The sequence below is a fragment of the Cucumis melo genome, chromosome 12 (genome assembly GCF_025177605.1).
Source record: "Cucumis melo cultivar AY chromosome 12, USDA_Cmelo_AY_1.0, whole genome shotgun sequence".
Taxonomy (NCBI): domain Eukaryota; kingdom Viridiplantae; phylum Streptophyta; class Magnoliopsida; order Cucurbitales; family Cucurbitaceae; genus Cucumis; species Cucumis melo.
Genome location: NC_066868.1, coordinates 26,622,938 through 26,643,659, shown reverse-complemented (window position 1 = coordinate 26,643,659; position 20,722 = coordinate 26,622,938). Strand labels below are relative to the sequence as shown.

General features: G+C 29.9%; 5 protein-coding genes across 5 annotated transcripts; 3 read left to right on the top strand and 2 right to left on the bottom strand.

Annotated features, from left to right (window-relative positions):
* Positions 1–1,069: 1,069 nt before the first annotated feature.
* LOC103482810 (stemmadenine O-acetyltransferase-like) lies at positions 1,070–2,643 on the bottom strand. Its single transcript, XM_008439160.3, has 2 exons — positions 2,106–2,643; positions 1,070–2,017 (listed from the first exon to the last, which is right to left on the bottom strand). The coding sequence occupies exons 1-2, from the start codon at positions 2,514–2,516 to the stop codon at positions 1,115–1,117; spliced, it is 1,314 nt and encodes a 437-aa protein (XP_008437382.2). The 5' UTR covers positions 2,517–2,643; the 3' UTR covers positions 1,070–1,114.
* A 406-nt stretch (positions 2,644–3,049) lies between these two features.
* Positions 3,050–5,205, top strand: LOC103482820 (uncharacterized). Its single transcript, XM_008439171.3, has 6 exons — positions 3,050–3,276; positions 3,364–3,477; positions 3,623–3,851; positions 4,173–4,264; positions 4,462–4,569; positions 4,903–5,205. Exons 1-6 carry the CDS (start codon positions 3,181–3,183, stop codon positions 5,062–5,064), a joined length of 801 nt encoding a protein of 266 aa, XP_008437393.2. The 5' UTR covers positions 3,050–3,180; the 3' UTR covers positions 5,065–5,205.
* Positions 5,206–5,686: 481 nt separating this feature from the next.
* On the top strand, positions 5,687–7,136 carry LOC103482834 (uncharacterized). The gene is made up of 2 exons (XM_008439193.3): positions 5,687–5,866; positions 6,603–7,136. Exons 1-2 carry the CDS (start codon positions 5,699–5,701, stop codon positions 7,134–7,136), a joined length of 702 nt encoding a protein of 233 aa, XP_008437415.2. The 5' UTR covers positions 5,687–5,698.
* Positions 7,137–7,975: 839 nt separating this feature from the next.
* Positions 7,976–8,840, bottom strand: LOC103482841 (glucuronoxylan 4-O-methyltransferase 1). Its single transcript, XM_008439205.3, is given in 2 exon segments — positions 7,976–8,387; positions 8,389–8,840. Coding segments are annotated over 2 exon segments (864 nt in total).
* A 6,973-nt stretch (positions 8,841–15,813) lies between these two features.
* Positions 15,814–16,506, top strand: LOC103482850 (transcription factor PRE3-like). The gene is made up of 2 exons (XM_017043736.2): positions 15,814–16,108; positions 16,243–16,506. Exons 1-2 carry the CDS (start codon positions 15,986–15,988, stop codon positions 16,390–16,392), a joined length of 273 nt encoding a protein of 90 aa, XP_016899225.1. The 5' UTR covers positions 15,814–15,985; the 3' UTR covers positions 16,393–16,506.
* The last annotated feature ends 4,216 nt before the right edge of the window (positions 16,507–20,722 follow it).

Genomic DNA, 20,722 nt, shown 5'->3' with positions numbered 1-20,722 from the left:
AGAATTTCGTGTTAAAAAAATTAAGAGAACTTAAAATACTCTAATAAAACTTAATTAAGGGCATGTAATTAAGATTACACAATATGTTTATTAAATAGTCTAAATATACAAGTGTTATGTATTTGATTTGATATATACACCTAAATGATACATGGGAATTAATATTAAGAGAAATTGACAAGTAAATAATTATGAAATGAACAACTTTAATCAACTATTACGTAATGGATCGTGAATAAATATAAATTATGGTGTTACGTGATTGAAAAAGCATGATTGTAACACATCGTATAGCTGAATTACCATACACAAGCTTAGTTTAATGATATAGGTAGCTTACAAATAATAGGTTATGATCCTCGATTTCCAAAAGTCGTGTTAGCACTATGATTTAATTTAATTTGGTCATGGTTAGTGCTAAGGGAAACACACAAGTATTCAATCTCGACTCTTTGTAGCTTCATAATCGTCGTACACCCTAGGCGAGATTCCTCCATTTTCAACTAAGCTTAATTCATTCAAAACTGAGTTTCTTTCAACCATACAAGTCACTCATACGAATATTAAGTTTTAGTAATGCTCTGATACCATATTAAACCACCAATACACCTAAAAAATTAAGCTAGTGGTTGAAGGCAAATTTAATTATATATTATTAACACTTCCCCTCACTTATGGGCTTGAAATATTTGAAAGACTCAACAAGTGAAAATCAACTTTAATTGGGGAGGAAACGACGACGTAGAGGTTTGGACCACCTGCTCTAATACCATATTGAAGCTTCCGAGAGTAAATTAATCTGCTCAAGTTTTATTGATGAATAACTTGGGCTAGAATGAGAGTACATAAAACTCATGAGCTTTATTCATGGCCTTTATAAGTTGTTAGCAACTGCTATCTAAGAAACTAACAAAGGGTAACAGAAGCATTATTAAAATTTAATATTTTTCCTCATTTTCGAGGTTAATTTTTGAGGTTGCTCCATCTAGCTAGCTCCCACTTAAGCGTAAAAAAGACAATATTGAGATAACATTAATATAATCACTTTCAATCTTAACTTGACACTCAATTTAAACAACACACAACTCAAATTTTATTAAAACGAGAAATATACTCAATTTAAGACACTAGGGTTTATAGAAGCAAAAGAAAGCAACTCATCATCACTTTGAAAAAAAGTCATTTCATCTTCTTTCAAAGTGACCCAAGCTTCAATTCCTTCCCCATCTTTAGTGTCCATAAGAACCACAAAATTCAAAAACATAATACTCCCAATGCTGACCCAACCCGGCTTGCCCCACCCAAAATCCATCTCGTACAAACCGAATCGGGTCCAACTACTACTAATATAAAAAGCCACGTCCTCTCTCATAAACAAACCCCCACTTTGTTGGAGCCATTCAAATATCTTCGTAAAACAATCTTTCCCTTCGTATCTTTTAATCCCATTTTTATTAAATTCTCTAACCCCATCTCTCAGTAACTCCACGAGTCCCTTCAAATCTTTTTCCCACGCCGGAATTGCGTCGGTGACGAAGTTGCCGACGAGGTTCCCGATCGAATATTCCGGCGACGGTGGGGTTAGTCTTTTGCGTAAATTTACGGTTTGGGACATGACGGAGAGATTTGGGGAAGGCGACGTCGTTTTTCGAGTTGTTGATGCTTGTGCTTTCATTGCGCATTTCCAAATGAGAGCCGTTACGACCTCCACACGGGTTGGGTTCGGTGTGATGTCACTTGCGGCTTTGGATTTTAGATCGGCGATACTTTGGGCGTTGAAAACTAACCTTCGGCTACTGCATTTGACTTTGCCGCCTAAGTCTGTTGGTGGGGCGGCGATTGGGATTCCCTCCGGCGATGGTACCAAAGATGTTTGAAGAAACTCTGGCTCCACCATGTCGGAGCCTAGCGCCGCCGCTGACCAGCTTTTTAAGATTACGCTTATGGAGGATGCGTCGACTAGTTTGTGAGAGAAGCTTATGCCCATTGCCATTCCTCCGCATTCGAATAATGTCACCTTATAAATACATAAACCATTAATTAAATAAAACAACGCCGGACCTCATGAAGAGTAGTTTATTTAAATAACGAAAAAATCATATTACCTGAACTAAGAGCATGCGTCCGCCGTCGGCGGCCTCGGGGGCTTCGGTTTTAATTGGAAGAAACTGAGCGAGGAGTTCCGGCGTGGGTTCCTTAAGAAAATCGGAGAGAACACAATTGGTTCGAGCTTCAACATACTCAGCGCCGTCGTCGTTACAATCGATGTAGCTATTCTCTCTGGGACGGCCGGCGAGTGGGTAAAATCGAGTCAGAATCTCCGCCAGTGACTTCTTCAGACGGTCGGATCTTTCGTTGAAAGGCGTTGCTCCATTGGAATTGGGGAAAAAGAGAATGACAGGGACGTAACCGGCGGTGGAGAGCTGGTCGAGCAGAGAGATGTTGAAACGGTGAAGATGAGAAGGGGTTGGAGAGGAAGGTTTAATGATTTCTTTGGTGAGAATTTGAACTTCCATTGTTGGGATTTTTGAAGCTCTGTCTTTGAATTGAAAACTAAATCGACGGAACTAAATAGAGTTGAACGACGACGATGATGGTTTTATTTTTTAAATAATGGATATGAAAATATGATAGGTTGGCCAAATGTGATCCCGTTTGACGTGAATCACGTGAACTTTCATTTTACTTCCAATGATCATTGGTTTTTTAGACTAAACATATACTTTACAAACAAATTAATTAAACCTATTTTTCTTGACTAATCTCACATAGGTGGATAAAGTTTTAAAAATAATTATAATAAGTAATAATAATGAAGTATATAACATGTCTTTTAAAAGAATTTAAAATTATAAATATAACAAAGTCAGTCTATCAATCTTAAATTAGAAAAAATACCTATACGAAAATAAATAAAATAGGAAAGTTGGGCCCAATGACTGGAAGTCAATTCTGAAAGGTCCAATGGATGAGTTGGACCGATCCATAAAGAGCCCAAATTCATTTCGGGAAGCCCAAATGTATAGCTTGCTTCGGTTGTCCGCCTTCGATTCATAATCATCGCCGCAAACTACATTCTTGAACTGAATGTCACCCCGTCGACATGAAAACGGCCATTCACAATCATAACAAAGCCGAGGGCAAATTTCGGTACCCCAGTCGTTGAATAAAACAGTTAAAATGGAAGACGATAATCCAAATCCCGTCATCCAAACCCGCCGTTCTTCAATTAAGACCCATCCTCGTTACAACAATCAACAATCATGGAAGCAGAAGGTGAGTTTTCTCTTTTCTCTATGCTTTGTTCTGTGTTTTTTTGGCGGGTTTTTGTTTAATTGGAAAATGAAAGTTTACTATTGATAGCTGAGGGAAAACTGTTGCAAGAGAGTCAGAGAAGGAAGAAGCCGCTTGCTCTGGAAAATGAGGTTGCCCATGTCGTCGCCCACTTATCCCCATTCTCTCAACAATCGACAGCAGGTCAACTTTTAGAATTTTTTTTTTTAATTGCAATTAATTTTAGCAGTTAGTTGATGGGCGTTGCATATAATTTGTGCTCCAACTACTTCAATCCTTCTTTTGTTATGTAATTTGCTGTTCTTTTTGGGTATTTTGTTGGTTGTAGGATTTTATCAAATCTGCTTTTGAAGACATCTTTTCTGATGAGCTGAAAAAGATTAAAGATGAATCTGTGAATGACTTTAATGAGAATTTACCTTCTGTCCCTGAGGCTGCTGATGTTCTTTGGGAATATGAGGGGATTCATGATGCTTATGAAGGTGATGGTGAAGAAATACTGTTGGAAATGCAAAGGATCTTTTATGAGGATCTGAATGTTGATATGAGACAAAAAGGTGATTTTGCTGATGCAGTTTATTTTCTGAAGTTCATTGTCTCAAAGTTTGTATATTCTGTGGCTGTCTTCCAAGGACTAAATGGTTTGTCATTCTTCGGGGAAACTGTGTTTTATGGTAGTCGTTAATTTGGATTGATTTTCATTAGTTAAGTGCATGCAGCAATAGTCAAAGTCAAGTAATATAGTAATTGAACTTGTGCTATTGTTTCATCTGTTTGCTGCAGGTTCTGTTGTAAGATATAGTGATAGATCTTCTCTGTTATTATTTTAGCTTTTAAAAACGCTATTTTGAGTAGGATGTTTACTCAGTTCTTTGCAGAATCTGAAGGGCCTATTGTGACATGGGAAGATGAAGAAGACGAGTTCTTAGCCCGTGCAGTTTATGAACATATGCAACTTAGTAATGAGAAGGTTAGTTTTCATCCTTACTTTTGAGGGTTGTGCACACTTGTCCATGCAAATTGCAAAATCCTATGCCTTCTACAAGAATTGACTTGAAATTTTGTTTGGCGTTCTTTTTAATCATATCTTACATTTACATTGGTTAAGCATGATTTATTCTTAGTGTAATCATAAGCTGACATGTCCTGTTTAAAATTTGATGTTAGATTCTTGAGAAGTTCTGGTGCCCTATGTGTAAGCAAGGAGAGCTGCAAGAGAACAGCCACTTCATACATTGCACTCAATGTGGACTTCGGCTTAACAAAGGCAATGAGGTTTTCCACTTGATCTTAAGACCTCGTAGTTGATCATCCTCTTCTTAATCCCATCTTTTACTCCAAGGTCCATATTAGGTTATTAGGCGGTTGCTATTACTTTGAGTGAGTACCAATCAATTGTTGTTGTCACTTTAACATGTCTGATTATTCTTGCATCTAATATGCTACTTCCTGAATGAATTACGAAGACCACTCTCAACTTAGACTGGAATTTGGTGTGTCTATGTTTATTGTCATAACTGCGTGCAATATCAGTATGTGATATTGAAGAAGTAATTCATCGAAATGTTAACTTGCAATCTTTTTATTGTTTGTCATATGGCCTTTTAGGTTACTCTGGACCTCCTCCGTTGCCGGTTGGCAGATGTGCATGCTGAACATCTCGATCGGGGCTGTAGATTGAAGCCTAAGTTTTGTGTTGAGAGTAGATTTAACATTACTGCATTGTACATCTCTTGTGAAGGTTGCAACACATTTGAGGTTGTAATATAGCATGTTAATTAAGAACCACATGTCTAAACGTTTGTGATTAAAATCATTTTTTATTGGTTATGACAAAAGATGATTTTGACACTTGAGGTTGTGAACTTGTAACATACCATGCTAAGAATCAAGTGCCTGAAGGTTTATGGACGAGATTCTTCTTACTTAGATATGACAGAAAAACGATGACACATTTGTGTTTAAAATAAAGGCTCGTGAAGAATTTAGTGATTCAAATTTCACAATTGAAATCATTTTCATTAGATTAAAATCAATTTGTTAAGGTTGTAAACATGCTTATGTGTTGGTTATGCTGGTTGTAAACAGTTAAATCGAATTTAGTTTCTAGAAATGAAAGTCGAAGTTTAGTCTAAAACCAGGTCCAATATTTATCAAATCTTGCCCCAAGGTGGACGTTTCTTCCAATTAGTTGATGTTTTGTTGATAAAGTAAAAGGTAACCAAATATCCCTATGTCATACAAAAACATATATGACTAAATAAAGTGGACTAAGATGGAAAGGGAAGAATGTGGTAGAAGTAAGTAAATGAGAGGAAAACAATACTCCACATTATTTATTCATCAAAGTAGAGAAGAATGAGCCATGAAACAGATTTGAAAGGTGAAGAAGAAAGCTAATTCAATGGAGTGGAAGAATTACTATTTGGATGTTATATTGGTTCCTTTTGGTCTTTCCTTAACCTTCATTTATCATGCTTGGTTATGGTACAAGGTTAAAACTCAGCCACTCGCCACCTTCATCGGAGTTAATGCCACGGTCCGCCGCCAGTGGATCTCCACCATGCTCGAGGTATTTTCCTTTTAATTATTTCATATCTAAGTGTCATCGATGTTCAATAAATGCCTTTTCCACAATCTAGTTCTACTCCTATGTTTCCATCTCCTCCATAATTGTTCTAATGAAAAAGGATGCATGGTAAAATATATTTTTCATCCTTGAAGTTTGTTCAAATCTAATCTCAATGGGCAAATCTTTAGTCTTCCTATTCTCAAATAATTGAAAACCATAAACTCTTAATAGAAATTGAACATAAAATTATTTTAGGTCGAGAATGTGAATACATGGATAAGTATAAGATGTTTTCATTATTGTAAATAAGTTTTCTTAGAGCAACCAAAATTTAAAAGATAATATACAATACGTTGAAAAATATAAAAACTATTGTTATGACAAATGTATTATATTATAGTATAGTATGTGGGTAAGAAGTTAGGCAAGGTGGTTTAGAATGAAATTTTGGAGTTTATTAATGGTACAAGCTTTGCTAAGTATATATTAGTATATATAGTTAGGGTTCACTTTTACTATACGTAAAATTTTCTACTTTCTAAGAAATAAAATTTTAGGCATGTTCTAGATTACACTCAATCGGACGCATTATAAAAATCTGCTATATGCTCATGACAGATCATTTGATCTAAGATTTATCCATTGGTTATTATAATAAAAAGACATATGATGACATAAGAGTGTATATATTTCTCAAACTATATATATATATATTTCTTCGTACTAAATTCTTCAGGACATAGACAAGAAGAACATTCTTGCAGTCCAAACCCTAAGAAACATGATAATGGGTTCAAGCCTGATGGCTACCACTTCGATCCTTCTCTGTGCCGGTCTGGCTGCGGTCCTCAGCAGCACGTACAGCATAAAAAAGCCGGTGACCGACACTGTGTATGGCGCACATGGGGAGTTCACGGCGGCTCTAAAATTCACAATAACCCTAACCATATTTGTGTTCTCATTCTTCTTCCACACATTGTCTATTAGGTTTATGAATCAAGCCAGCCTTCTAATGAGTGCCCCATTGCAGCCCTTGTCTGTGCTAACAGAGAGCCATTTGGTGGAGATTTTGGACAAAGGTTGCGTTTTAAACACAATTGGAAATAGAATCTTTTATTTGGCTCTTCCATTGGTGCTTTGGACTTGTGGACCTTTGCTTGTTTTTTTGGGCTTTGGAGTGATGGTTTTTGTGCTTTATAATGTTGATTTTGTGTGTGATAAGAGGAGTAGTAATAATCATGGGAAGATCAAGATGAATGAGATTGTTTGAATTTGTGTGGTTGATTATTGAAAATTTATAACATATAAGACTTCGTTTTTGAGATTTCAATTGTGTACTGTGGTCGATGTGCGAACGATATCTTCTCTTTTTTCTTTTCTTTTTGATATTCATGAGTATTCAAACCAACTTAAGCACATCTCGATCGTATGTCAAAGAAAACGCTTAACCTAATTACAACATTTGAGTGTTAAGGAAACTCCATGTATTAAACCTATGACATTACAACAAAGCTGTTATAAACTCTAATCAGTTATTAAGAATATGTCTCTTTTATACGATGAATGTTGATCAATAAACCAACGGCAAAACCAAGCTCTTCATTTTGAGAATTCTTTTAGTTGTAGGAATGACCTAAATTTGATAACGTTAATGTCAAAGGACTCAAATTATAAAAACAATGAAAATCAACGTTTTGCTTCCGTTACAAAGAATGGACAATTTATGAATTGATGAGGCCTCAAACACAATTTCACAGTTCAAACAAATTAATCATAAGACTGTGAAATTTTAACAATGAGTGAGAACTTAAATTTTTATAAAAACGGAATTTGGAGTCTCTCGTCAATTTGTAATGGGTGCCAACTCCAATCACGAATGAGCTTCAAGGAGAAGTTACCATTGTTTGGTGCTTTGTGAACGTAAACATGCCTGAGGGTTCTTAGTTAGTTAATTTTCATTGTTTTTAAAACTTCAGTCATTCGACATTTGCAAAAACAGAAACCCACATATATTATCTACTCAAAAGTGAAAAGATTGAATCTCCAACTCGTATGTAGTTGAACTCGAAAATATATATATATATATATATATATATATATATATATTACTTAAAAAGGGCAAAAGGGTTTATCTAAATCATCCCTATGAGAAGGAATGGTAAAATGTCTTAGTCTCCCTTCTTGTTTAACCATATAACCTTCGCATAAAAACTCCATTGAAAACTTATCTTCCACTTCTCTATTCACATCATGCACAAACACGTCCGTACTTCCTCCTTCCTCTCTATTCCTCGCCATCATCCCGGCCGTATAAATCGCCGTCATCCTCCCCGGCGCCTCGTCGTGGAACCCCGTTGGCGCATCCACCATAATCAAATCCCATTTCACCCCATACACTTCCTCAGGCAAACCTTTAATCGCCAACGGGCAAACTGAGTACTTCGGGTCTCCGACCGCAGTACACTCTGGCCCCTTCCCGACATCCATCAAACCGTCGGCCTGGTGGACCTTGCTATCATATAACGTGACGAGACTCAAGCATCGGAAAACGACGACTTATTTGTTGGATCCATGACTTGTCTTCTTCGAGGAATAACGTCCGACCACCGTGGTTGAGAGTGGCCCACATGAGGCTGTCGTGGCCGAGGCCGAAGACGAGGAAGTTGCATGGGGATCGGTCGAGGAGGACGGCAGCGGCGACGGAGATTTCTTTGAAGGTTTGTTGTGGGGTTATGGAGGAGGTGGAGTAATGGATGAGAGTGTGGGAAAATGAGGGAGGGATTTTGTTGCAAAAAGATGGGGAGCAATGAGTTAATTTTTGTGAAAAAGATTGTAACTTTGGAGATGGGTTTTGTGTGGGTGAGTCAAAGATGTTAGATTTGAAGAGAAAGATGAGAAAAAATGAAAGAAATAGAACTAAAAGGAGGGTTTTGAGGTTGAGAAATTGATGAATGGGGTTTGTTTTCTGCCTCATTGTTATTATTACTATTTTTTCTTTTGTTGAAGTAAAGAGATTTGAGATTTGGGATATGGAAATTTAAAGGCCATTTTTTAGATTTTTTTTTTTAATAATATATAGCTTAGAGTGGAAGAGAAATTTGGAAATAGGGTGAGATTTTGGTTGGGGGATTGTGACAAGAAATCAACTAATTATATTTTGAATGAAGCAACATAGAGTTATATATATATATATATATATATATATACACAATACCCTTTGTTGATATTTGGTGTGGAGTTCCATCACAATTTTTTCTTTCTTTTTCATTGCCTTTTTGTAACTTAATTTAATGGATTTATATAGAAGGAATTATTGGTTGAATCATCTTAATTTCAAATGTGGTCTTCAATTTCATTTTTAGGGTTTGCCTCCCTCAATAGTTTGATTTTTTATTTTCAAAAAATTTCTAACTCTTGAAAAAACATATATACTAATTGCCTCAAACTCATCTCTATGATTACAATTTTGTTCTTTGTAATACTTTTGTAATCATCATAAAAAATTTGAAAATTGATTAAAGAAAAACATATATTTTTGGGATATATATTTTTCGTATTTTTAAAAAACTTATTCCGACCTAAATTGATCAACAAGATGGCTATTTTATACCCACAAAAAAGAAGTAGAACATACCAAAGTTCTTTTCTTTTGAAAAGAAAAACTTCTCGTTGATTACTTCATTAGGGTTTTCAATTCATTTTTCATTTCTTGTATTATTCTTTTATTATTTTCCATATTAGGATACGCTAATGTTTATATGCTTTTATATATTTTTGTTAGTATCTTTTTATTTTAAGATTTACTTTCAAATACAATTGTACAAAATATTACGGTGTATCTTTGAAAGATAGCAACATTTTCATTATCCTTTACGTATTCTTCATGAATATTAAATAATCAAAAATAGAGTTCGAAAAAAAAGAAGAACAAGATCAAATCCTTAATAATATTTTCGCAAATTATCAATCTAAATTGCTTAATTATGTCTTGATGTAAACCTCAAAACATGACACTTTTTTGTTTTATATAAACTAAAGGAAAGAAATTTTGTGAATCAAACAATCATATTTTTTGAAAAACAACAAATAAATACCAGCATAGGTCTTTCTTTTGTTTTTTTTTTTTTTTTTTCCAATTTGACAATAATATGTCAATCAATTAAATATGATTAATTTAAAATTGGACATATGTTAAAAAAAAAAAGGAAAGAAAGAAAGAAGGAAATGAAAAATTGGCATATGAAATATGGATATTACTTCATTTAATTATGTCTCATTATTCTAAATACATCCATTGACTAATTTTGCTATTCTGATTTTAATTAACTTTTGAAAGTATGCAAATACCCCATGAAACCTTAATTATATTAGAGTAGAGATATATACTATTGTAAGTGCATGCGTGTGTGAAACTTTTTCAACAAAGTTTGGATATTTTCTTAAGCAAAATGAATTCTCTCTCACACATTCAAGCTATCACGTAAGTTCACAACACGTCCTAACAATCATAGAGTCGAGGGCAAATGATATCAACATGAAGAGAAACAACACAATATACATCTAGGAAGTTGATAACTTAGAACGTCTAGAAGCAGCGTGTCCAAAAAGACAAAAAATTTATGATAATAGAAAGTATATTTTCTAAATTGCAAAAGTAGCAAATTTAAAAATAGATATTCATCTAATAGTCCTTTAATAACCGTTTGATATATCTAATTACTTGACGTATTTGTTATATTTGTAATATGCAAAAATAAGTGTTGTGAGCTGTTTTTTTTTATATATATATAAATTTTTGTGTCATCTGATGCAATTTTTCAAAAAGTAATTTACAAATACATTCAAGATAAGCGATTATAACATTATAAATATCGGTATACAATTAAGATTATTACAATAACAACCATAAAACATATTAACTCATCGTGTAAACATTTAAGACACTTGGGAGACAAATTTTAAATATGATAAAATGTCACTCTCTATCAAAGATAGACGCTGTCGTAGATATGGTTTTTTTTTTTTTTTTTTAAAGTTTAGCAATGATCCATTAATTAAACCTTTTCCCACGTGATATTGAGTCGATATTGAGTCAAAGAGTTCAAATAAAATAACATCTCCACGTGATTTTAATATTGCATAAAATAAACTCAAAAATCAGTACTTAATTAATACTTAAATTTTCATTTTAATTACAGCATCATCCCTTTGATCCATATCTTTCCTTCATTATTATCTTCTTTTAATTATTAATTAAAAGAGGATTTTCTGGCTGTTCATTACTCATATGCGCACTGAGTACTCTAATCTTATTTTTCTAATTTAATTATACAATAATCTTTAGGGTTTAGACTTTTTTCTTTTTTCTTTTTTCTTTTTTCTTTTTGAAGAGCATTGAAATTCAAATAAAATATTAAGGATTAAAACCCATTAACATCTTAATCCAAATTACTATAATTATAAGTTTTCATTTTAAAAAATCAGTATGGAAATACTAAAAAAAATTAAACAATGAAAATAAACTAAAGGAATAATATACTTCTATTGTTAGTTTTTAAAAAGTGTAATCTTCAATTTTAACTTTATCTCCCACCACATTATTGAGTAGATTGAAAATTATAATAAAATCTTACTCTAGCTGGGATTGACTCAATATCAAATTTTTAAAATTATAGATTTCTTTTTTCTATTTTGTCAGATGATATATATATATATGATATGATATGATATGAAAGAATTAAGATAGTATTTAAACATCATATTTTTAGGTGAATTTGAATATAATTCAACTACTCTTAAGAGTTCTTCATTAGAGGTCATAAATATTAAGTAATTTTCGGAATTATCGGACTTTAAATTATTTATTCTTTGCAAAAAAAAAAAAAATTATTAGTATTATAAATTATGCAATATTGATGTGTATAAAATGATAGCATATCTATTACTTTGGCTATTTTCAATAATAGAGTCCTGTTTTATCGTTTTCAGTCATGTGCTCATCATTAATTATTATTGCAAAAAGTATATATATATATATATATATATATATATATTCAATGTCTATAAAAACTAAAACTCATCCATTTATTGGAAGGAGTATATTCAAATATATAAAAAAATTTGAAATTATTAGTAAAATAAATCAATTTTTTTATAGGTCATTAAAAAAGATTTTTTTTTTTGCTATATTTTATAAATGAAATTATGAGTATATTCTTTTAATACAGTAATTAAATTGTTTTTTTAATTCCTATAGAAAATGCAAATGAAGAAGAATTATATATACAAAAATAAATAAGTTACCTATATATCAATTTATAAAGTAAAGTATGTATCATAAAGTCAAAAAGCTAACAAGTTGTGGATGGAATAAAATGTATATGATATTGTGCATCTGATTTAATGAAATATATCACAATAATTTAGAGTCATAAATTAGATTAGAATCTAAGGTTTAAAAAAAAATTAAATGAAAGACTTGGTAGTATTATTTTCAAACACAACCAATAATAATTTTATTATTATTATTATTATTATTTATTTGAAAATCGAAGTGCAAATTAAATTACATGTAATAGAATTCAACAAAATTAAAAATAGATATAGAATCAAATTTAACGTCTAATACAACTCAAAGACTTTGATTTCGGTCCTAAGTTTATCAATTAATTATGTTAAATAGATTCATATAACATTAAATTAAGAATTTAAAGACTTATTTTATTAAAACGTGAAAATAAAATTATAAAAAAAAAAAAAACTTACTAATATACACAAACCAAGTTCTTAAGTTTTCGTATTCGACATATTTAAGATATTTTACAATTTTAATCTTAAAGTTCAGAAAGGAACATAAAACATATATTTTATAATAATAAAAAATAAATAGAAATAAACTTAAATTAAAAGAAAGAATTAATGAATATTAAAATAGTTAATTATATAATGGGGATTCGAAAATAGAGGACGTGGAGGCAATAGCACGTGACAATGAACACAATAAATATTATTTTTCCAAATGCCAACTAAAATCAGATCATTCTGCCACAAGATTTCATTGTCATCTTAAAATCTTTCTTCTTTTAATCTATACATGAAATATTATTTTAAAAATTCATATATTTTTTTTTTTATAAAGTTTTTCGGTGTTATTTAACTGCAAATGTTCTCTGTTACGTAGTCAACTTGCTCTCAACTTCCATCAGTTTGATACATACCATAATTAGATATTTTCATTTAAATAATAATCTAAATTTCAATCACTCAAGATTAATTAATTAGTTACAATGTCAAAAACTGTACACTATTGTATATTAACTTAACTAGCTAATTAACCCATGTGTAATTTTTATCATTAAGCTTGTCTATATCACTGCTAATAAACAGAAAGCTGAAAAAGTACACTAAATTTTGCTTAAATGATAAAGGTATTATTATTATCCTTGATAATAACGTGGTTATTGGAAAAGTACATGAGAAAAACAAAATTACCATGTGCAACCTCTACTTTTGGTAAGTATGGAAATAAAATTGTTGTTCCAAAAAGGGTAAAACAAAAACGTGGAATATATAATTGTTGAAATGTAAGACACTTTTCTCCCCTCGTTATACGTAAAACAATGAAGATCAAATGTTCATGTAAAGAAAGAATTAAAAGGAAGGAATAATTACCTTAGTATAGATTTTTATGTAATTTTTTTTTGTAGGTTGGGTTGACTACAAATGTATTAGGAGGATTCACCGACCGTCCAGTTTTTTTTTTTTTTTTTTTCTGTGCAAGAATATATAAAATATATATATATATATATCAACGTATGTATATGTATATATAGAGAGAAAAGATTGATGTGTGTATTTAAGTATATAAAAATGAAAGTAGTATCGAAAAGAGAAAGAGAAAGAGAAAAGTCGGTGGGTATGTAATATAATGGTTGATATGTATGGAGAAGGTTTGGGGGAGGGCACGTTGTAAATCTGGCGAACATGGATGGAACTGGAAGCAGTTATCAACTTTGACTGGTCAACTCATTTATTATTCCCCTCTCCGCTACCGATTCCTCCACGTATTCCCATTTCCCCCCACCCTTACTTTTCTATTTTTCTTTCTCACTAAATTATGCTTTTAAACGGTTTAAAATATATTTACGAATATCATCAAAAATAATAATCAATTATTAAATGGTGATATTTTGTAATAATTTTAGAAACAAATTTTGTTTAATTTTGGTCTTAATTAATTTTAGCGACGGTATATACATTTTTTATTGTTGGGTTTTTTACTAAATATTGAGGTTAGTACTTGTGAAAGTTTATTAATTAATTTCGAAAAAAAAGTGAAATTGTAATAATTTAAATTTTAAAGCACTAAATATCAATATCAATGAGTTTATTTTAATGTTCAATTTTAATTCCTAGATTTTTAATAGATATTAAATTTAGTTCCTACTATTTACTTTCTATTAGCAATTTAAAAATTTATTGATTTTTTTTTATGAAAATTATTATAATTATTTAATTAATTTCAATAAAAAAATAACTTCAACGAATTAAATTTAAAAATTCCTAAAATATAAAGACTAACGCTGAACAAATTGGACCTACAAAGATATTTATTCTATTATTTATGTTGTTTTTAAGTCCAATACAAATGTTAATAAAATTTAAAAGATTTTATTTTAAAATTTAGTAAAGAAGAAAATTGCAGAAAAAGATATATATTTTTAAAATGTGGAACTCATAGATATGTATGAAAAATATTGATATGTGTGCGACAAGAATTATGGTTTTTTATATAGTTTGATAATTGAATTATAAATTTAATAAACTCCAAACTTTCAATAACTACTTGTCTACTAAATCATTAATTTTTTGAATTCTAAGATCACTCAATAATGATTCTTACAAGTCAATATTAATTTGTTCATGAATTTAACTTATTACACAAAGTCCAATTTTTTTTTTTCTTTTACACGTGTCGCCATGAATTTATTCAATTGAGAAAAATCATATAGGTAAACGAACTACACGCAAACTTCAAAATTGCTTCAAAAATTTATTTGACAATTTTTCTTGGTTAGAAGACAAATTTGAAATCTAAACATTTTCTTTGAGAGTATTTTCAAAACTAACAAAATGAATCAAATATAACAAAATTTTAGATCATATATTAAAAATCTATCGATGCGTATCAATATCTATGGTTGATATAACTTAAAATTTTGTTATATTTTATAAATATTTTTAGCGCATTTTAGGGGTGTAAATAGTTTGGGTTGAGTTGAGGGGTAATTTAGGACCAACCCGAGCCAATGACGATCCTAGAAGTATTTCCAACTCAACTCAATCTTAAAAATATGGGTTTGGTTGGGTTATCGGTTGTATAATTTTTTTCTATTTCTAATATTTTTTAAAATTTGAAAACATTAAAACATCATATCCATAAATCCACACATCTAAAAATAGCCGTAAATTACAACATTAATATAATAATACTTAACAAAAAGTTTTAAACATCTAGTATTAATTACTTAAGAAGAGTCAAATATAAACAAACTTCTAAAATTAAAAAGCATCCAAAATTATAGTATTATGAAAGTTCGAGACGCAACCCAAAAAATTAAAAAAAACCCAATGTTTTATAATAATTTTCAAGTGTTTCAATTTCTTTTTACCATTCATGAAAAATTGTTGATGAGCTCAACCTAGGAAGATAAGGAGAATTTAGAGAGGGTTAAGGTAGGTTTTATTTAGGTAAATTGCTATAAGATTCTCTTATAGCAACAAAAATAATAAATAATAAATGGAGCATTCCTAGAGATTCATTATTACTTCTTCTTTTTTTCGTTTTTTTTTTTTTTTTGTTTTTTTGGCTCTCTTTCTCAAAAAAATAATAATTTTAAAAAAACCTATTTAAATAGAGCCACATAGCCCAAGCTTTTTCCCCATGCATTTGCCTTCTTCTTCTTCTTCTTCTTCTTCCTCATCACATTCTCCAAACTCTCTTCATCTTTTTCCTCAATACCCCCTTTTCTAGATTCCATTTTTATATAGCTCAAAAGAATTCAAAAACACATCCAAAAAACATATATATATATATATATATATATATATTATATCAATATGTCTGGTAGATCTCGTTCAAGACAGTCAAGTGGTGTAAGAATCAGCGACGAGCAAATCACTGATCTTGTTCACAAATTGCAGCAACTCTTGCCTGAGATTCGTAATCGTCACTCAGACAAGGTGTGCATGTATTATCAAAATCTAAAAACTTAATGTGGTATTCAGCTAGCTAACTTACCACCTGAGTTTTTCCTTTTTCTTTTCTTTTCTTTTGTTGAGGTTTATTCAAAGATTTTTCTTTTCTAATTGTGTAGGTTTCAGCAGCAAAGGTTTTGCAAGAGACATGCAATTACATTAGAAGCTTACACAGAGAAGTGGATGATTTGAGTGAGAGGCTCTCGGAGTTGTTGGCCACATCGGACACAGCTCAAGCCGCCATTATTAGAAGCTTGCTCACTCAGTGACTCAGTAGTACTCATGAGTCATGACCATATTATATTTTTTATATATATATATATATATATAATCATATCATGTGGTTGTTATAAATAAATCAAAGTTTTTATTTCTTTCTTTAATTAGGGTTTTCTTTTTTCTTTTTTGTTTCCGTACATCTTTCTTCTTCCATAGATCCATTACTAAAGTTTACCTAAGTTGATAAATCAAGGTAAATTATGTGCACCTTTTTCCCTAATGTAAATCTTAAAGCTCTAATTCACACAAAGTCAATCGAATGCTTATTAGTAGTAATTAAAAAAAGATCAAATTCTAATGAAATAAGAACAATCCTTGCAACAATAGTAGATATGCATGAATATCTCAACTAGTAGCACTAAACGACACATAGTTTAATACTCTCTTTCTTTATGGAAAATATATACATAAATCAAAATTATGTGTTGTTATATGATATCATCTTTAAATCACATATATGAGTAATTGATGGGTAGCGGTTAACGAAATTATTGCGCAATGATTTTTCCTTTTCTGATCGGGAAGAAGAAGGATATGGCCGTGTTGAAGTGATTTGAGAGAGAGGATATATGGGGCAGTGAAAGGCAATGGATGAATGTGTGTATGGCTATAAATTGCAAAGGGAAAGCATGGGAAAGGAGATAAGAAGAAGAAAGAAGAGTGTCATATACATACATACATACATATATATATATATATATAATTATATATACACACACACACATGTAGGGTTGTAGTTTGGCCCATATTGGGATGTACTCGGAAATTCATGTGGGGATGCCCTAAACAAAAAATTAAAAGAAAAGGAAAATGAAGAAAGAATAGATGCTGCTCAGAAACCACGCGTGAAGAGCGTTCAACCGCACAAACAAATCTCATTTTATATATATATATATATATATATATATATATATATATATATATATATATATCCTATAGACACACACTGTTGAGTCTATGACTCGTCTTGTAGAATTCCTATGCCTTCTTTTATAATTTAGTGTAGGTTTCAAGTTAATATATATATAGTTTTATAGTTATAAATATATATATGAATTATTTTTGTTTGTGTTTTTGAAACGAATATTATTTTAGTTTAGGTTACAATTATAATGTTTTTGAATTACGAGAAAATGATAAATATCGATATAAAAAAGAAGGTATAATCATGAAATATGAAATATAGAAATAAAAAGAAGGTGAGAGTATTTTATATTATATTAATATGTAATAGCTTCAAATTTTTACTTATATTTTTTAAATTTATATTTTGAATATTGATATGTGACCGTAGATCATAATAGAGATGTACGTGTTCATAGGATGAGATTGAAGATGACTTTTCGTTCCTATCCGATCCCTTCATTTTATTAGAAATCAAGTTTCACACCAAGTGTTATTTCTCGTTTAACTTTTAAAAAAAATTAAATGATGTTTTAAGAAAATTTCCGAAATTAAAACACTTCTTGTTTGGTAAATAAAATCTTAAAATCCTTGAATGAAACAAAATAAATTATCACATTTAACAAACGATGGTAATAATAATAATGGAATATCTACTTTTGCTTGTGAATTATATATATACACTTTCAATGCTCACGTGATCTCCCCTATTTTTTTCATCTAAATGTGAACTCTCTATAGCCAACCCTAATTCATGCAAATCCCTCTAATGTATAGAAATCATATATATATATATGATATTATTTACTACACAAATAAAATTCACAATTGTTGTTACCATTGACAACATATATAAGCTTCAATAAATTTTCAACTTATAAGAGATAATTAATTAAAGGTCTAAATATCGTTCAATCATTTATATATCCCATTATTTAAGGATATAAAATTTTTAAAAATATTGTTTTAAAAAAAAAAACAAATTTCAAAGTGTATCATTAAAATAAAAATTTTCAAAAATTATATATATGCAAGGGTTTAAAATTTAATTATAGGTTGTTGTATTATATAGATGATCAAAGTGGTCTAGTTAGATGCTCGAGTTCTCTAGACCTACATTGAATTTCTTGATAATCTTTGATATTAGCTAGCTAAGGGGTTCATGTGATCCCAACTAGAGTGTGTGTGAGAAAATTGTATATATATCTTTAGAATGATTTTAATATAAATTACACAAACATAATTAAGGCCCAAGCTATGCCCAGTAGATTTAATTAAACCTAAGTTTTATTTACAATTATTTTAGGTTAAATTATAAATTTTGTGTTTAAAGTTTTAAGTGTATTGTAGGCTTAATAAATTATTAATTTTAAATTAAACTTATTTAACATATATTTAAACTTTCAATTTTGTATATAGATAAATCTCTCTTTAGGTACTTAATTAAATTTTATGATTTAATAGAATACAAAAATAACATTTTTGTGTTTAATATAAATGAAAATTTAAAAATATTAAAGTGGTCAAGAATCTCTAAAAATGCAAAATTAAAAGTTTTTCTCTGTTAAACACAAAATTGAAACTTCAAAAATCTATCAAATATCTTTTAGAATTTAAAAATCGATTGTATATGAAATCAAAAGTTACTTTAATATATTTTTTAAAGTTCAAGACCATATAAATACATTGTTTGGGAAATTTAATTACAACTAAATCTATAATTTAAAATCGATGCATCATTGAACTACGTCTAAATCATATTTATATATCTAAGTCAAAAGATAATAAAGAGAAATAAATTGTTTTACTATCGTTATTTTTTGCACCATGATCACTACTATCCTTCTTTTAATTATTCAAACCAACTTTTGTAATAAAACTAGAATGAGAAGATTTGAGCTGCACATTTCATATCTCTTATCATATTTACATATTAATTGAGTTATGTTCGTTTTAGTTAATATGCTTAATTACTATTAATTATAATAAAATATATTATGTAATTTACAATTTCTTATTTTCATAAGGTAATAAATAATTTATTAAAAGTGAAACAATAATTATTAACATATTTACACGAGATTAAAACTAAAAGCATGATATATTATACATACTTTGATCACTATAATGTTGAATTATAAGTTAATTTTTTTGTGATTTTATTTTATATATATGTCTTTGTTTTTCTTGGCGTTATTTTATGGTTAATAGTTCAAATTATTAATTAATTAATTTTGAAAGTACATTATGGTTAATAGTTCAAATTATTAATTAATCCCAACCACCGTTGTTATGTCCACCAAACCTAACGGCATAAATTTAAATAATGTATTATTGATATAAGTTTTGTTACTATTAGGTGTTATGTCACACACAATAGGAAAAGGTTCGATATATTGTTAATATTTCTTTTGTTGCTAAATATTCTTTTTAAGAAAAAATTGAACAAAGGTCTATTCTCATATGTGAGAATACAAAGTTTATAGTAACCGATGGAATTGAAAGTAACTTATGGTAAAACTAAACTAAGTGAGCGAGACATATGGAGCATGTTTTTTATAAAAGGGAAAAGTCAAACTGTTGAGTTTTGGACCAATCAATTGAGTTGGGTAAACATATATATATATATATCAGTTGAGAAGCAAATCAAGTTGTGTGCTTGATTTGACACTCTGCAACTTTGAATGTCATAAACAACTCTAACATGTACACTAGTGTTACACACAACCACAAGTGAGGAAAAGTAAGTGATCTTCAAAAGCGAACTTCTGACCTTACTTCTTGTATGTTCGATTGAAATTATATAAGCTTCTTGTACGTAATCAAAACAACAATTTTCTTGTAACGTTTACTATATGATGCAGTATGTTGTATTTATACATACACGTAATCTCGAGAAGCTTCTATCAACCTAGCTTCTATCCCCTCCACTTTATAACTATCATTTGAACCATAAAAAGTTGAAAAAGGTATCAAATCCTCATTCTTTTCCCATCATTTAATTATTACATTTCCTAAGATTTTCTCCTTTTCTTTTGGAGCCCTTTTTTCTTGAAAATTGAAAAAGATGGATCTAATTTTTTTCTTAAATCCTAAAGGTTAATCATATATTTTTTAGACAAATATTAATTTATCTCCCTTTCTCTAAACCAACAACTATATATTAATTCAAATTTAATCTTTTCTTCTCAACAAATAAATAAATAACATTCGGTATCCAAACTTTCACAAAAGTGATAATTTAATTTCTGAATTTTGATTTGTAACGATTTAAGTCTTCGAATTTTCAATTTTGTATTAATTTAGTTTTTGAATTCTAATATGTAACAATTTAGTCTTTCTAATTTCAAATTTGTAACAACTTAGTCCCCCACCATAAAACAAAATTCATCAAAATTTGATGTTATCTTTTACTAT

Excerpts from the sequence above, each read along its gene's own strand:
- LOC103482834 (XM_008439193.3), top strand. The coding sequence starts at position 5,699 with ATGGAGTGGAAGAATTACTATTTGGATGTTATATTGGTTCCTTTTGGT. Across the intron at positions 5,867-6,602 it reads GGATCTCCACCATGCTCGAG|GACATAGACAAGAAGAACAT; the intron begins GTATTTTCCTTT and ends TAAATTCTTCAG.
- LOC103482820 (XM_008439171.3), top strand. The coding sequence starts at position 3,181 with ATGGAAGACGATAATCCAAATCCCGTCATCCAAACCCGCCGTTCTTCA. Across the intron at positions 3,277-3,363 it reads AACAATCATGGAAGCAGAAG|CTGAGGGAAAACTGTTGCAA; the intron begins GTGAGTTTTCTC and ends TACTATTGATAG. Across the intron at positions 4,265-4,461 it reads TGCAACTTAGTAATGAGAAG|ATTCTTGAGAAGTTCTGGTG; the intron begins GTTAGTTTTCAT and ends ATTTGATGTTAG.
- LOC103482810 (XM_008439160.3), bottom strand. The coding sequence starts at position 2,516 with ATGGAAGTTCAAATTCTCACCAAAGAAATCATTAAACCTTCCTCTCCA. Across the intron at positions 2,018-2,105 it reads GACGCATGCTCTTAGTTCAG|GTGACATTATTCGAATGCGG; the intron begins GTAATATGATTT and ends TGTATTTATAAG.
- LOC103482850 (XM_017043736.2), top strand. The coding sequence starts at position 15,986 with ATGTCTGGTAGATCTCGTTCAAGACAGTCAAGTGGTGTAAGAATCAGC. Across the intron at positions 16,109-16,242 it reads GTAATCGTCACTCAGACAAG|GTTTCAGCAGCAAAGGTTTT; the intron begins GTGTGCATGTAT and ends CTAATTGTGTAG.